Consider the following 17,706-nt stretch of genomic DNA (forward strand, 5'->3'; position numbering starts at 1 on the left):
TTTACCTATTGTGGGAGTCTCTGGAACATAACTCCCACAATAGGTGAGGGATCACTGTACAGAGAAAGTCAGAAGTCTACTTTATGGTGTTCAGAATATACCTCTCCCTAGTCTTCCAGTTTCATGGCCAGTCTGTCCCTCCATCTTCCCAAAGGCTTCTGTGACTTCCCCCATTTGTTGTTCACAAAACACACTACTTCTTTGCTAGTGCTGGCTTAGCTTGCCAGTCTCAGGCCCTGAACAGGCCCCCAAATATTCACCTCAACTGACAAATTCATTGTTTTGAAACCTTGTTCAAATATTTATTCTGTGAGGCATTCTTTAACCTTGCCCAGGCAGATCTACAGTAGCCTACAACTTCGCAATTATCCCCTTACCACGTTTCCAGTTAATCGTGGTGACTTCACAAAAGCAAAGTCTATGACTTAGCTATCATTTCAATGTCAGTGCCTTGAGTGATTATATTATTGAGAACAGCATCCAACAGTTGAACTAGTCTCTTAAGTACTTTAATTCTCATAGCTCTGCAGAAGGTACTAGTATTATCCCACTAAGGAAAGAGAGACTGGGATCAAGGAAGCCAAGTAACTGCAAGGTCACAAAGATGGTAGTCTGCCTTAAAATGACCTAAATTGCACAAATAAACTGGAATAAAAATATATAACATATTATATATTAACATATTACATGCTGTATTATATACTTTTACTGAGTATTATATAATCTAAATTATGCCCCATGTTCTCTGGCTTCAATTCGGGGCTGTGCATTATTATTTAACTTTTTTCATTCAATGCTGACACTCTACCACTTACCACACTTCCACTTCTATTTTTTTGGGGGGGAGGGGGCTGCTTAATTGGAGATAAAAGTCTTATAGATTTTTCTTGGAAGGCTAACTCTGAATCCCAATCCTCAGATCTTAGTCCCTGAATAGCTAGGATTACATGTATGAGTCACTGGCACTTAGCAACAAATTATTCTTGAATGTGATATAATATAAAAACCAGACATTCTTCATTGGACCCTATGTTGAAAGTGAACTGTACAACTTGTGGGTGGGATGGGAGGGAAAAACTGGGAGATAGCAAGGGAAGAGGTGACATTTTCCATGAAGAAATGTACTCTTTACCTGATTTATGTAACACCTCTGTAGCATCACCTTTATAATAACAAAGTAATGTTATTATTATCTATGAATAACCCTAAAGTAATGCAAAATTCCACATCTTATATACTGAGGATCCCAGTATGGGATTATATAGCCCTGGCTGTATAATCCACAATTTAAGGTTCTTGTTAAGGGTTCCGAAATATAGCCCTTGCTAAGAATATGGAAGACTATGTTATTTCAATGATCTCAATGAGTATGGTTGGATTAGAAAAATTATTATTTTTTTTAAAGATACATTATTTATAATAACATATAAGTTCTTGAAATATAGTTTCAATTTCTATATAGTAGACATCAATAAGCCAAAGATTTCTTGAAACTTTCATCTTTTAAGATGCTGAGATTGATTAGCAATACACAGAAAAATATACTGAAAAAAATAGACTCCTACCGCATTTCAATCATCATGTCCTCAAGTAACTCTGATGAATCTCTGCTATAGATTCGAATGTAGAACTGACTAGGAGAAACAATATATTCCACAAAGACTCCTATAAGTGTACTGGTATCCAATGGTGGAAGTTTGCATAATTTCTTCTCCCGGGCAGCATCTGGAGGGATATCATGATTTGCTGTTGCCAAGTTGAGCTGTGATTTGTCTGTTTCTACTTGCTATCAATTAAAGAAAAAGAAGAAATTATCATACAACTTTGGGTGACATTCAAACCCTGTTTCCACCTTTTATTTATTTTTTTATTTATTTTTGTCAGTCGTGGAACTTGAACTCTGGGACTGGGCGCTGTCCTTGAGCTCCTCAGCTCAAGGCCACCATCCTACTTCTTGAGCCACAGTGCCACTTCTGATTTTCTAGTGGTTAACTGGAGATAAGAGTCTCACTGACTTTAGGGCCCAGGCTGGCTATGAACCGCGATCCTCAGATCTCAGCCTCCTGAGTAGCTAGGATTACAGGCGTGAGCCACCGTGCCCGGCTGTTTCCACTTTTTAAAGGTATTTAATACATTCATTAGAATTCTTTGAAAAATTATAAAAATGCAGATTTTGTACTTAAAGCCAGATTTGATTCAAAACACTTGAGAATGGAACTTATGAGTATGCATTTATAAATCTCCAAGTAATTCTTGCTCATTTGTTTGCTTGACGTCATGAGAAAATGTTCTATAGAAAACTGACAACAGGATACTTCAAATAACAAGGCTGTCATCCTAACCAGCCCTTCCAATAGTCACAAGTAAGTTTAATGGGTTAAATTTGAGCCTAGTCATCCAACCAAAACACTTTTTATTCTAAAATGTATTAGTTTCCTTTATGCCTTCCTTGTATTCACCAAAGAATATATAAGGCTCTCAAATACATTTTCATTCCATGAAAAAGCTAACTTCAGTGAGGAAGAACGTACAATGAACTCCTTAGTAACAACAAAATAAGAAATGAAAACACTAAAATCAAAGACGTAAAGAGAACATGTAAAGATCAAGGGAAAAAATTAAAAGAACCAAATAACAGGATGGGTACACAAAGGCACTTTGCAGAAGTGTCATCGAGGCAACACAGAGCTCCTTTGCTCTCTCCTCTAAAACAGGAGTTTCAAGCTTCTACTTTCAAACAATGGATATTGAGTCGGCAATGATTTATCAGGAGATAACTCTCAAATCTCAAAATCATCTGGAAACTTCAAAATGAGGTAGGAGGAAAAGCTACTTACATAAAAAATTGAAAACTAGAAGAATCATGTAAGTTGACTTTGAACAAAATAAATGGTTTAAGAAATGATCCATCTAGAAATAAGAGTTTCCTTAAAGAAATTTTAGTCTAAAACATTCACTTGGTTACTTTCTGCAATGATGAATCTCCAGCATATCAAGACTTTAAACCTCACTCACCAGTTGTAAAGGCTTTACCACCAGATTAGGCTTCTTGCAAATCTTCTGTTCTGGGTCCTTACAGGTTTTCAAGAGGCCATCCCATGTAGTCTCCTTTACAGCAGCAGTAGACAGTGAATTTCTAGGGGGACTGGAGACCCAACCTTTGGCTTCTACTTTCTTAGTTGGTTGAACTAGCCATGGGTTTTTAACTGATGAAATAGTGGTATCTGAAATGGCCAACAGAGCAGCCTATGCATATTTGTTGTGGGAATGGTAGTAGCACTGTTACTAAGCCCTTCTATGTGCCAGGCACTAGAGAGACAACACGGATGGAAAATTACTAACCTGTCCTCATAAATCTTGCAATATGGACAGATTCAAGGGATGTTCAATATGAGAATCCTAAAATTTTTGTACTAAGGCATGGGACCTTATAGTCTGGTAAGACTTCTGAAACCCTAGTATCTTTTTCAACATCCAGATATTGACTAATTTATTGTTCCAATTAAGAAATGTACAATGTGTGTTGCATAATATTCCATAAGGTGATGTCTTTATAATTACAAATCAATCACATACTTTTTTCAAATTTACACATCTATGATAATTTTAGAACTATAGGCCTGTGACTAAAGTGGGCCTTAAAGGAATAAACTCAAGAGTTTATTTCCTATAAAGAGTAGGTCCAAAAATATTTATAATTCTGCTATATCTCAGTGGTAGAGCGCTTGCCTAGCTATGTCAGACCCTGAGTTTGATTCCCAGGACTTCTCCCCAAATAAATGCTGTTTATAATTATATTTGTAATGGTGAAATGGAAACAGTATAAATGTCCACCAATAGTCAACTGGTTAAATGAATTATAGTATGGTTATATAAAAGAATTATAACCCAGGTATGATGGATCTTGCCTGTAATACTGTACTACTACTTGGGAGGCAGAGATTTGGAAGACTGTGGCACAAAGTCAGCCTGGGCTAAAGTTTACAAGTATAAAAGTTCTCAAAAATAGCTGGTCAAAATGATGCATACTTGGCATACTATCAGTAGAGGAGGTTAACATCAAGGGCAGTCTGTAAAAATACCAACAACAAAAACTCCTAAGATCCCATCGTAACAGCAAAAAATGTTATCCTAGCTACAGTGAGAAGAATAAGATGATCACTGTCTAGGTTGGCCTGGGCAAAGAACAAGACTTATCTTTAAAAAAAGAAAGAGAGAAAGAAATAGGCTATAAGTGTAACTCAAGTGATGAGTGCCTACCCCACAAATCCTGAGTACAAACTTGCCCTTCTACCTAATAAAAGTAAACGGCTAAACAATATTTATACAATATTTCTTTGTGCAAAAAAGTAATGTAATTATCTTATATAGAAGAGGTCCACAAATATACATATTAAAACTATTCACATTAATTATCTCTATATTGTTAGGATGGCTCAAACAAGCTTTTGTGATTTAGAAAAATTTATGTTTGGGGGTGGGAGTTTGGCCTAGTGGTAGAGGCTTGCCTAGCATACACGAAGACCCAGGTTCCATTCCTCGGTACCACATACATAGGAAAAAGCTGGAAGTGGTGCTGAGGCTCAAGTGGTAGAGCTCTAGCCTTGAGAAAGTCCAAGGACAGTGCTCAGGCCCTGTGTTCAAGCCCAGGACTGGCAAAAAAATATTTATGTTCATATATACATACTATCTAAAAAGCATGACTTCTAGAAGGGTATCTAGATTGGTAAATTTTTCACTTTCTAAACAAGAAGATGAGACAAAGGACAAAGGGTGAACCAATGGAACAGTGATATTGACAAGATAGTGTGTTAGAAATGAACTTTACAGTTTAGAAGGAGGTAGGGGAGGGAAAGTGGGAGAAAACCATAGAAAGGGGTAACAATTTTCTAGAAATGATGTGCCCACTACCTTATGAATGTAGCTGTTACTCCTCTATATGTCACCCTGACAATAAAATTAAAAAGAAAAAAATTCACTTTCTATTCATCTATATTTATTTTTAAATGAATGTGAGTTGTTTTAATAATCAGAAAAAAACAATAACAATAGGTAAGGAATGGAAAAGTAACTGTCCATTTTACCACTTGTAGATATTTGTAAAAAGTACCATTGTTCTAGCCTGGTGGTGGCTCATGCCTGTAATCCTAGCTACTCAGGAGGCTGAGATCTGATGATCACAGTTCAAAGCCAGCTCAGGCACTAATGATCATGAGACTCTTGGCCAGGAGTATAGCCTAGTGGTAGAGTGCTCGCCTAGCATGCACAAAGCCTTGGGTTACACACACACACACACACACACAGAGCCAGAAATGGCACTGTGGCTCAAGTGGCAGAGCAAAAGGTGTCCAAGGACAGTGCTCAAGCCCTGTGTTCAAGCCCCAGGACTGATAAGGCCATGAGACTCTTATCTCCAATTAATCACTAGAAAATCAGAAGTAGCACTGTGGCTCAAGTGGTAGGGCAGTAGCTTTGAGCTGAAGAGCTCAGGGAGAGGTGCCCAGGCCCACCAAAAAAAAAAAAAAATCATTGTTCTTATAGCTTTGTTACCATTAAGGAAACCAAGTAAAAAATGCATGGGGCGGGGGGGGGGGGCGGGCAGGAGTTTGGCAAGACCTGGATTTGATTCCTTGGTATCACATACAGAGAAAAAAGCCAGAAGTGGTACTGTGGCTCAAGTGATAGAGCTCTGTCCTTGAAAAAGCCCACGCTCAGGCCCTGGAATAAATAAATGGGATCTGTATAATTTATTATCGCTGCATAAAATACATTTATCTTGATGAAAATTATTAAAACCAAACAAAAAACCCAGGAAATCAAGTGTCCTAAATACATTATGTTATCTTGGAGTATATATAAAACCAGGAAAAAGAATTAATGGAAAAACTGACTGAGAAAAAAAGTTTGAAGTTTGCCAAATATATCCTGGGAATGTAAAATAACAGTAGCAGGAAAACTGGATGAAGGTTGTATGGAACTGTATAGTACTTTTTTAAACCAATTTTCCATAAACATTATAAATATAACTATGGAGTTCTAATATATAATCATATTCTGATTCTCCATGCATCTGTAAAAAACTTTTGATATATAATTAAGAGATATTGAACTACCTTTGTACTATTTATGTATGCTAACTAAAAAAGTAAAAACAAAAACAAAAAACCTACTGAACATTTTTTTCTACCAGGATAACCAGTTCAGAAAATTTTCTCCAGAATTGCCAAAAAAAATTAATTTCAAAGCCAGGTAGCAGGGGCTCATGCCTGAGGCTAAGATCTGAGGATTATGGTTCAAAGCTAGTCCCAGAAGAAAAGTCGATAAGACACTTAGCTCCAATTAATCACAGAAAAAGTCAGTAGTGGCACTGTAGTCCACATGGTAGAGTGCTACCCTTGGGCAAAAAGAGCTTAGAGAAAGTACTCAGGCCCAGAGTTTAAGGCCCAGAACAGGGGAAAAAAGTTAATTTCAAATTGATTCATAAAAATATTGGGGAGGGGGGCCAGGAGTAGAGTGGTTGCCTAGCAAAGCCCTGGGTTTAATTCCTCAGTACTACATACACAGAAAAGAAAAAGTAGCCCTGTGGCTTAAGTGGTACAGCACTAACCTTAAGCAAAAAGTATCCAACAACAATGCCCAGGCCCTGAGTTCAAGCCCCATGACTAGTAAAAAAATAAAATGTATATATAACATACATACATATTATATATACATATATATGTTAACCTTATAATAAATACTTCTAAAAAGGAGATTATTATATTCAAAACATGCCATACTAATATATGAAGTATTAGGTTGCTTTATTATGATGACAACTCTTCCTTCACTAGTGTTTTCTCTTCCTATGCTTAGAAGGAGAATTATAATAACTTTCTAAAAAGGACAGTTACACATGAGGTTGCATTATAGTATGGCTCAACTCACCAGGTTGCACAGGCCTCATCTCAGCATCAAACACCAGCAAGTCTTGTTCTCCTTCCCTAAATTCAACGCGGAGAATGTCACTAAGAGCTCCAACAAGTTCTGTTATGTTTAAGAAGCCCAATTTCTTTGGTGAAAGCTGCTCTTTAAAAACTATCTGTCACAAAAAATTAAATGAAAACATTATATAAAAGAAATAGATAACAGACACAGATGCCTTTGGACAATACTTAAATTTGAATTTTGTCAAGCTGAAAGTTAATTGGTCAGTGAACTCAACTGTAAAGTTGAGTTCAACCCAAGCCTATTCTAAACCAAGAGACAAACACTCTTATAACTTCTAGGTGAAGTCCCATTTTCTCACATTTTTATTATGGTGAGTTTTAAAAGGGAGTTTCATTTTCATTTTGGTATGTCTGTACCTATATATCATGTTCCTTTGATTGGACATCTCTCCCAATCTCAGTAAGCTTCACTGTTCCATTTTTACACTTGTGTTTTACAAAGTATTTTGACTATCACCCTTGTTCACCCTGTGTTTGGCCTTCCCACTTCTACTAGTATCTACACCTGTAACAGTACATGTACATTAAAAAGTAACAGGAATATAAACATTAGTTGTTCAAACAGGTTTTACCATAGTACTTCACACAAACATATACTATAATCAGATAAATCCTTAGCTTACTCTCACTTTCCGCATTATCTACCACCCCCTAGTATTAACAGATTTCAATGTTTCTTTATGCATTCCTCACAGATGCAATGTATTTCAGTACTATTTACCCCCCAATCTCCTAAGTCCCACAACTATCAACAATGTTTGTATGCATTTATTCCTGTGTTTACATGTTTTTCTTTCAGGTCTAGCTTCTACATACGAGCAAAAACATTCTACATTTGTCATCCTAAGCCTGGCTACTTCACTTAATAGTTCTCAGCTCTATCCATTTCCCTTCAAGAATTTATTACAGCTGCATAATATCCAATTGTGTATATATATACTTTCCTAATCTATTCATCAGTTGTAGGGCATGTAGGCTGTTTCCATAGTTTGACTATTATGAATAGTGCTATAATAAACATATGTGCAAGTATCTTGACTCATATTCCTTTGGATATCTGGCTTTGCATTATATGGTATCCCTACATCATATGGTAGATTATTTTAGGCCTTTGAGGAATCTCATTGTTGCTAATTGCACTAATTTATATTCCCACCAACAATATATAACGGATCTTTTTTCCCCCATACCCTCATCAGCATTTATATTCTTGATGACTGTCATGCTGACAGAGTAAGGTGAAATTTGTGTTTTGATTTACATTTCCTTTATGGCCAGGAAACATTGTAAGCATGTATTAAGACTTCTTGTACTTCAAGAACTGTTTGTTCTGTTCATCTGCACATTTATTAGTTGGATTGATTCTTTGGGAATTGGTTTTTGAGCTCCTTGTTTATTACGTTTATAAATCTCTGGTTAGACATATAGCTGGTAAAGACTCTCTCACATTGTGTAAACTGACTCTTCAGTCTAGTGACTATTCCTTTACTGCAAAGAAGGGTTTTAGTTTGATGTAATCCGATTTATCAAGCCTCGCTTTTATGTAAAGATCTATTGGAGTTCTATTCAGGAAGTTATTGCCTTATGTCAGTATGTTCCATTGTTTTTCTGTAGTGCTTTCAAAAATTTCAGGTTTTCAATGGAATAGACCTGAGGACCCAGATACACACCACTATGGCTACCTAATCTTTGATAAGGGAGCCAAAAAAAAAAAAAAAAAAAAAAAAGACTAAGAAAGACAGCCTCTTCAACAAGTGGTGCTGGCAGAACTGGTTAAGCACATGCAGAAAACTAAAGTTGGATACTTCTTTGTCACCCTGCACCAGGATTAACTCCAAATGGATCAAAGACCTTGAGATAAAAGTGGATACACTGAAAACTTTACAAGAAGGAACAGGAGATAAACTAGGTCTCCTTGGCAAAGGTCGAAACTTTCTTAATAAGGATCAAGAAACACAACAAATCAGAGAAAGTCTGGATATGTGGGACTGCATTAGACTGCAGAGCTTCTGTATGGCAAAGGACACAGCTAGCAAATTAACTAGAAAGCCTACAGAGTGGGTGAAGATCTTTACTAACCATACAACTGATAAAGGCCTCATATCTAAAATATATCAATAGCTCAAAAAATTGAATCACTCCAGAACTCATCTCCAAAGAAACAATCTTCCCATTAAAAGATGGGCCAAAGGCTTAAAGAGAGTCTTCTCTGAAGAAGAAATAAGAATGGCCTATAGACACATGAAGAAATGCTCAACATCTCTGGCCATAAAAGAAATGCAAATCAAAACAACTCTAAGATTCCACCTCACCCCAGTTAGAATGGCCATTATCAAGAAATCTATAACAACAGATGCTGGCCAGTAGGAATCACTACTACACTGTTGGTGGGAGTGCAAACTCGTTCAACCACTATGGAAAGCAGTATGGCAGTTCCTCAAAAGAATAAACACAGAGCTCCCCTATGAACCAGCAATTCCACTACTTGGTATTTACCCAATCGTCCAGAAACAAGGTCAGACTAAATCCACAAGCACAACAATGTTCATTACAGCACTACTTACCATAGCAAAGATATGGAACCAAGCCAGATGTCCCCCAGTTGATGAGTGGATCAACAAGATGTGGTATTTATACACAATGGAATTCTATGCTGCTGTCAGAATGACACTGCCCCATTTGTAAGGAAATGGAGACTTAGAAAAAATCATATTAAGTGAAGTAAGCCAGACTCCAAGGAACACAGGCTTAATGGTTTCCCTCATTTGTCATAATCAGTAGAAACCTTGGGCTCTCCTAGCAGAGATTTACAACAGAACAAACCTAGATACATAAAGCCATATAGTATGACACTAAACGAAAGGACCTCCAGGATATAGAAACAAAAGCCATATAATGAGTGACTGTTGTCCTTGAGGTACTATGTTATCTCTCATCTCTTTTGCCATCCCTTTGTTATCTCATATTGTTACAATATTTCACCTTGTTATCTGATATATTGTATATATGCTCATTTGGTTATTTGAAATAGGATAGGGAAGGGGGGAAAACAAGATGAGGGGCAGGGGTGGGGGGAGGAAAATGGGAACCAAGACATGAGAAAGGGTATCAATGTTTGTGAAGTAATGCACCTTCTATCTGGTGACTATAATGTAACCCTTCTAAAATTTCAGGTCTTATATTAGGATCTTGGATCTACTTTGAATGGATAGCGATCTAGTTTTGGTCTCCAATAGGTAGATATTATTTTTCCAGCACCATTTGTTAGGGAGGCTATCTTTTCTCCAACTTACATTATGGGATCCTTGGTCAAAAATGGATGTGTATATTTCTGAGTTTTTTGTTTTATTTGCCATTTTGTCTGTTTAGTGCAAGTATTTTTTTAACTATAGTTCTGCTGCATAATTTCAAGTCTACTATTTTTTTTTTTTGCCATTCACGGGCTTGAGCTCAGGGCCTAAGCACTGTCCTTGGACTTTCTCAAGGTTAGAGAGCTCTACCACTTGAGCTTCAGCACCATTTCTGGCTTTTTTCTATGTATGTGGTACCGAGGAATCGAACCCGGGTCTTCATGCATGCTAGGCAAGCACTCTACCACTAGGCCAAACTCCCGGCACCTCAAGTCTACTATTGAGCATACAAAAGCAATGTTGAAAGTATCACAAGATTGTTTTGGTTATTTGAGGCTTTTTAGGATTGGTTTTGCTCTTTCTGTAAACAACATTGGGATTTGGATAAGAATTGTATTGAATCTGTATATTGCTTTCAGCAGTATAACCATTTTCATATTAATTCTGCCAATTCATGAGCATGGGAGGTCTTTCCATCTTCTATTTTCTTCACTTTCTTAAAGGTTTTATAGTTTTCACTGTAGAGGTCTTTTACCTCTTTGAATTTAGAAAAGATTATTTCTGTATTATCTTAATTTTGTATCCTGCTATGTTGCCTAAGTGTTTATCAGATTTGTTTGAGAGTGGGATCTTGGGGATTATTTTTTGCCAGTCTTGGAGTTTGGACTTAGATCCTGGACACTATCCTTGTGTTTTCTCAAGACTAGTGCTCTACCACTTGAGTCACAGTACCATTTCTGGCTTTTTTTTGCGTATGTGGTAAAGAGGAATCAAACCTAGTGTTTCAAGCATGCTAGGCAAGCACTCTACTACTAGGCCACACTCCCAGTCCCAAGGATTTCTTCGTAAGTATAGGATATCATCTGCAAATGGACCATTTTACTTCCTTTCCTATTTGGATCCTTTGTCTTTCTTTCTCTGACTAGTAATTCCAGGACTAGATTGAATAGGAGTGAAGTATGTAGAAACATTTATCTCATTCTCATTCTTGATTTGAGAGAAAATGATTTTAGTTTTTCCACATTTAAAATTATGGTGACCACAGGTTCGTTATGTATACCCTTAACTATATTGAGGTACATTAAAGGATGTCCAATTATGTCAAATGTTTTTGTTTTTTTTTTTTTTTTGCATCAACTGAGAGGATCAGGATTCATGTCTTCAATTCTGTTTAGGTTCAGTACTAACATTTTACTGAATCAACTTTTTATACTTAGAATGAAGCCAACTTTATCATGGTATGTATATAGTCTTTTTTCATGTGGTGTTGAATTCATTTTGCAAGTATGCTATTAAGAATTTTTTAAGTCTGTGTTCATGAGAGATGGGTCTTCTTGTTGTGTCCTTATCTGGTTTTAGAATAAGTATAATGCTGACTTCATAAAAACGGCTTTGGTGTTTCTTCCCTATTTGGATCCTTTATTTTTCTTTCTCTAGCTTTATTGCTCTGATGAAGAATTCCAGTAATAGATTTCATTGATCTACCATTTTAACTGGTTATGATTTTGGTTTCTATTTACTTTATGGCTGAAGATATTGAAGATTTCTTCATGTGTTTATCAGCCATGTGCTTCTTCATCTTGGTGTTATTAGGGATTTGAACTCACAACCCTGTGCCTGCTAGGCAAGTACTCTACCACTTAAGCTATGATCCTCAGCTATGATCCTCGAGACATTTTTGCTTGATTTTATTTTTCTAAGAGTAACTTTTTACCTTGGCTAGCCTCAAACTAAGATCCCCCAATCTATGGCCTCCATGTAGCTGAGATCACAAGCACATATCACAAACTAGGTGTGGTGGTATGTACCTGTAATCCTAGCTATGCAGCCATCATAGATTTAAGTGTAGGTAAAATCAGACAAGAAAAAGATTGATGCCCTATTTGGAAAATAACCTAAAGCAAAAAGGTTGGAGGATATGGTTCAAACAGTAAAGCACCTCCTACCAAGTAAAGCACCCCCTACCAAGTACCAGGCCCAAAGTTCAAACCTCAATACTTAAAAAAATAATCTTTTATGTCAATGATGTTAGAACAAGAAGTGGCAAAATTATCCCTTCCATGCTCAATCAAATATTAGTAAGGATATTCTCAATTCTTACAATAATGAAAAAAATACATGTAATACAAGATGTTGTAAGAATTGAGTTAAAGACTAACAATTCAGAGAATTAACAGCACAAGTCCTATCATAAGAATAGAACTGAAGACCCAGATATTAAACCACAGACCTATGGCCACCTAATCTTTGACAAGGGAGCCAAAAAATAGAATGGAAGAAAGATAGCCTCTTCAACAAGTGGTGCTGGCAGAACTGGTTAAGCACATGCAGAAAACTAAAGTTGGATCCTTCTTTGTCACTCTGTACTAGAATTAACTCCAAATGGATCAAAGACCTGGAGGTAAAACCAGACACTCTGAAAACTTTACAAGAAGGAATAGGAGATACACTAGACCTCCTTGGCACAGGTCGAAACTTTCTTAATAAGGACCAAGAATCACAACAAATCAGAGAAAGGCTGGATAAGTGGGACTGCATTAAACTGCAGAGCTTTTGTATGGCAAAAGACATAGCTAGTAAACTAATTAGGAAGCCTACAGAGTGGGAGAAGATCTTCACCAACCATACAACAGACAAAGGCCTAATATCTAAAATATATCAATAGCTCAAAAAACTGAATCACTCCAAAACTAATCTCCAAAGTAACAACCATCCCATTAAAAGATGGGCCAAAGGCTTAAAGAGAGTCTTCTCTGAAGAAGAAATAAAAATGGCCTACAGACACATGAAGAAATGTTCAACATCTCTGGTCATAAAAGAAATGCAAATCAAAACAACTCTTAAGATTCCACCTCACTCCAGTTAGAATAGCTAGGATCAAGAAAACTAATAACAACAGATGCTGGAGGGGATGTGGCAGGAGGGATCACTACTACGCTGTTGGTGGGAGTGCAAACTCGTTAACCACTATGGAAAGCAGTATGGCAGTTCCTCAAAAGACTAAACATAGAGCTCCCCTATGACCCAGCAATTCCACTACTTGGCATTTACCCAATCATCCAGAAACAAAGACATACTAAATCCACCAGCACAACAATGTTCATTGCAGCACTATTTACTATAGCAAAGACATAGGAACCAACCCAGATGTCCCTCAATTGATGAGTGGATCAACAAGATGTGGTATTTGTACACAATGGAATTCTATGCTGCTGTCAGAAAGAATGACATTGCCCCATTTGTTAGGAAATGGAAAGACTTAGAAAAGATCATATTAAGTGAAGTAAGCCAGACTCAAAGGAACTTAGGCTCAATGGTTTCCCTCACTTGTCATAATCAGTAGAAACCTTGGGCTCTCCTAGCAGAGATTTGCAATAGAGCAAAACCTTGATACAAAAGGCCATATAGTAGGATGCTAAATGAAAGGATCTCTAGGATACAGAAACATAAGCCATATAATGAATGATTGTTGTTCTTAAGGTACTATGTTATCTCTTATCTCTTTTGCTGTCCCTTCGTTATCTCATATTGTTACACTATCTCACTTTGTTACCTGATATATCAGATATATTTGTACTTGGATATTTGAAATTGGATAGGTAATGGGGGAAAACAAGATGAGGGGTGGGGGTGGGGGGGAGGGAAAAGGGGACCAAGACATGTGAAAGGGTATCAATGTATGGGAATTAATGCACCATCTATCTGGCAAATATCATGTAACCCTTCTATTAATTACAATAAAAATATACGAAAAAAAAGAATAAGAAGCCAGAAAATTGAAAGAGAAGGGAAGGGTAACAGGGTCCAAAAGGGAATTGTATACATTACCTGAATTATCCCTCTGTACAACACCTTAATAATAATAAAAATATTTTAAAATCCAGGGTTGTTAAAAAGAAAACATTTACCTCAAACTCTCCAAGCAGTTTAGAAATAAACAAACCCTCTGGAAATTTAGCCACAACCTAATAAATAGAAAACAAAATAAGTATATACAACAGGAATGCTGAGACAAATGCTTTTGAAAAGCATAAACTTAATAGCAAAAATTTATTTATCCACATTAGTGAATTAAAAATAGTGAATAGTAAAAACTGTATGTGTTACTAGTCTATATATAATAGTTTGTATATATATATATTTACATATATGTATGTGTGTGTGTGTGTGTGTGTGTGAGATGCGGTTGAAGTGATAAGAGTATGGCCTTGAGCAAATAAGCGAAGCCGAAGCATGAGGCCCTGCTAAACCCCAGTACTGGCACACAAAAATTTAAATCAGTCTTATAAAACTTTTTAATAACAATAGTGATTTCCACAATTCCCAGAGTCAAGAAATCATTAAGGAATATTGTAATATTGCTACAGTTCCCAGAAAGAGCTACAGATTTATCTCTAATTCATATAATAGTTAATATTCTATGGCACAATTTCAAGCATTTTAAATTAGTAGAAAAGAAATGCAATGGACATCATGCAAATTTTCATATATTTAAGTCAAAAATACAATATTTTAAGTATGCATATATAGAAAATAGTGGCTAGGAATATCTACATTTAATATAGAAATAAGGTTAATCCATAATTACAGATAAACATTTTAACAGCTATAAACTCTTCAAAACATTCGTTAACTTTTTTTTTTTTTTGGTGAATTGAGGGTCTTGAACTTGGCCTGGATGTTGTCACTGAGCTCCTCAGCTCAAGGCTACTGCCCTAACCCTGAGCTAAGATCCACTTCCCGTTTTCTAGAGGTCAATTGAAGAGTCTCACCGACTTTAGTGCCCGGACTGGCTTTGAACCTTGACCCTCAGATCTCAGCCTTCTGAGTAGCTAGGATAAGAGGCATGAGCTACTGTGCCTGGCTTAAATTTATTTCTTTGATTCAGCATAATATTGCAAGGAATGTCTTCATTTGTATATTTGTATATTTAATGATATTTTTTAGAACAAGTCCCTAAAATTGCTCAATAAAAGCTTTTGTTTATACAAAACTCTAATTCAGGCTTTAGGGAAAAGATAAAACATTTCAAAACCTTAGAGACAGCCTGTACTGCACATCAGACAGCATCCTTGCAGAATGCACATATACTTACTTTTCCCATGACTTTTATGAAAAGACAACACTAAATAAGGTATTCTATAAAACCAATTTTTAGTTCAAGAGTCAATTCAGTTCAACCATCTGTAAGAGAGATACCCCCACATGTAATCTAATAGAGACATATATAAACTTTCTTAGCCACATGACATTCCCTAGTTGAACCAATCCTTTACTCAGGAATACTTAATGCCTATATTTTTATAACATAGAAAGTCAGAATGATTGTAACAGTAACCAGGAGAACCTTCATACACCAGAGCTTTGTTTCTCACACACAGCAAGACCTGGCAGCAGAAGTGGGATGATATAAGGCAGTAAGAGTTGTAATGACATCTTGATTACATCAGAATAGTCCTACCAAAACCCAGGCCCAGAGTTCAAAGACTCATGGCCAATCAAAAAAATAGAATAGTACTACCAAAACCATAAATGTACATACCCTTTACCCAACACCGAATAGCCAAAGAGCATTATGCAGCAAGACAACAAGGCCAAATGCCTAAATAGGGAACTCACATTGTAAAATATGTGACTAACAAGCAAATATGGAGATACTTAATGTGAAAAAATCAAAAGTTAGAAATTAAAACATGACTGGATGGTGAGACATTTCACTGTCAGTGGAACTGTAAGTTTGTTCAAATCTTTTAGATGGCAATATAGCAGTATTTTTTTTTATCAAAATAAAACACCCAAAGCCTTTTTGATTGGTAATCAGTACTACAAAAGGGTTCAAAGACATTAACTGCAGCACTTTTTAGATAGTGAAGTACAGAAACAATCTAAACTCAATCACAGATCTTATAAAATGAAATATGACATATAAATCTAATGAATTATACACTATTTGAAATATTATAAAATAATTTTTATAATTTTTAAAAGAAGTTACTTCATTTGCAATACATTATATAAATATTTTCAGGCAATTAATAAATACTTTCAGGCAAATTAAACTCAAACAGAAAATACTTACAAATTTTATCTTATGTTTTAGCTCTGGATTGATAGTCCCTCCGGGTCCAATTTGTGCAATAACTGATTTGAATGTATTCTCCAACTGTGAAGAAAATGCCAGATCACATCCTCCACCATCCAAGAGTGAAAGATAAATCTAAACAGTCTAAAAATATATCTAAAATGAAATGTATTTTAGTTAAATGGATAGAATACTGGTCTTAAGAAATGACACTGTAGGGCTGGGAATGTGGCTTAATGGTAGAGTGCTTGCCTAGCATGCATGAGGCCCTGAGTTCAATTTCTTAGTACAATATACACAGAAAAAGTCAGAAGTTGTGCTGTTACTCAAGTGGTAGATAACGTTAGCCTTGACACAGGCCCTGAGTTCAAGCCCCAGGACTGGCAGAAGAAAAAAAAAAGAAAAAAAGAGATGACAATGTCATAGTTCATACCACATAAAATAGGTGCATGGAATTTTCTATGGTAACATTGTCTATAACATAGTCTAGAATCCTTCAATTAATCCATACTTCTACCTAAAACGAATTTTCTACTTACAAACGTATGTGTGTGTTCATGTGCACGGACATGTGTGTCCCAGTCTTGGGGCCTGAACTTAGGGCCTACGCTCTGTCCCTGAGCTTCTTTTGCTCAAGGCTAGCACTTGAGCCACAGTTCTCTTTTTTTTTAATTTTTTTGCTATTTTATTGAAGATGTACACTCTCAGGGACACTCCTGCCTGTACAGGCTTTGAACCTTGGTCCTCAGAGAGCATCTCCTGAGTAGCTAGGATTACAGGTGTGAGTACCATTCAGATTTTTTTTGCCAGTCCTGGGGCTTGAACTCAGGGACTGGGCATTGTATGTGGGCTTTTTCAAGGCTAGAGCTCTACCACCTGAGCCACAGCGCCACTTCTGGCTTTTTTCTATGGATGTGGTACTGAGGAATCGAATCCAGGTCTTCGTGCACACTAGGCAAGCACTCTACTAGTAGGTCGTGCTTTCAGCCCCACTATTCAGATTTTTAATTAAACACTTATGACTCCCTAATGCTTGGTAGTTATATACAAAAAAAACATTCCTAATCAAGATCTTGGGACTATAGGAGCATGGTTCAAGTGGCACAGCACTTATCTAACACAAGGCCCTGAGTTCAAACAAACAAAAAAAAGCATGGTAATGCACTCATTTACCACGTACAACTCAGCAGGCTGTCTTACGTAAGCGGCTCTGTAATTAAGCATCAACACAAATGAGCTGTGGAGGATGTCCATCATTCCACTAAGGTTTTTCAGTGTGTTTTTT

The 17,706-nt window shown here is 36.5% G+C and overlaps 1 protein-coding gene across 4 annotated transcripts in view; it reads right to left on the minus strand.

Moving 5' to 3' along the window:
* The window catches only part of Tdrd5 (tudor domain containing 5), a 54,752-nt gene that overhangs the window by 24,518 nt on the left and 12,528 nt on the right, over positions 1 to 17,706 (minus strand). For all 4 annotated transcript variants that reach the window (XM_090340332.1, XM_090340330.1, XM_090340334.1 and 1 more), the window contains exons 5-9: positions 16,419 to 16,502; positions 14,248 to 14,304; positions 6,928 to 7,081; positions 3,016 to 3,224; positions 1,566 to 1,786 (exon numbers count right to left, since the gene is read on the minus strand). In XM_090340332.1, coding sequence (XP_090196458.1) covers positions 1,566 to 1,786; positions 3,016 to 3,224; positions 6,928 to 7,081; positions 14,248 to 14,304; positions 16,419 to 16,502 — 725 coding nt within the window. The remainder of the gene's footprint in view (positions 1 to 1,565; positions 1,787 to 3,015; positions 3,225 to 6,927; positions 7,082 to 14,247; positions 14,305 to 16,418; positions 16,503 to 17,706) is intronic.

Source organism: Megascapheus bottae, chromosome 10 (assembly GCF_031878675.1).
Source record: "Megascapheus bottae isolate mThoBot1 chromosome 10, mThoBot2.hap1, whole genome shotgun sequence".
NCBI lineage: Eukaryota > Metazoa > Chordata > Mammalia > Rodentia > Geomyidae > Megascapheus > Megascapheus bottae.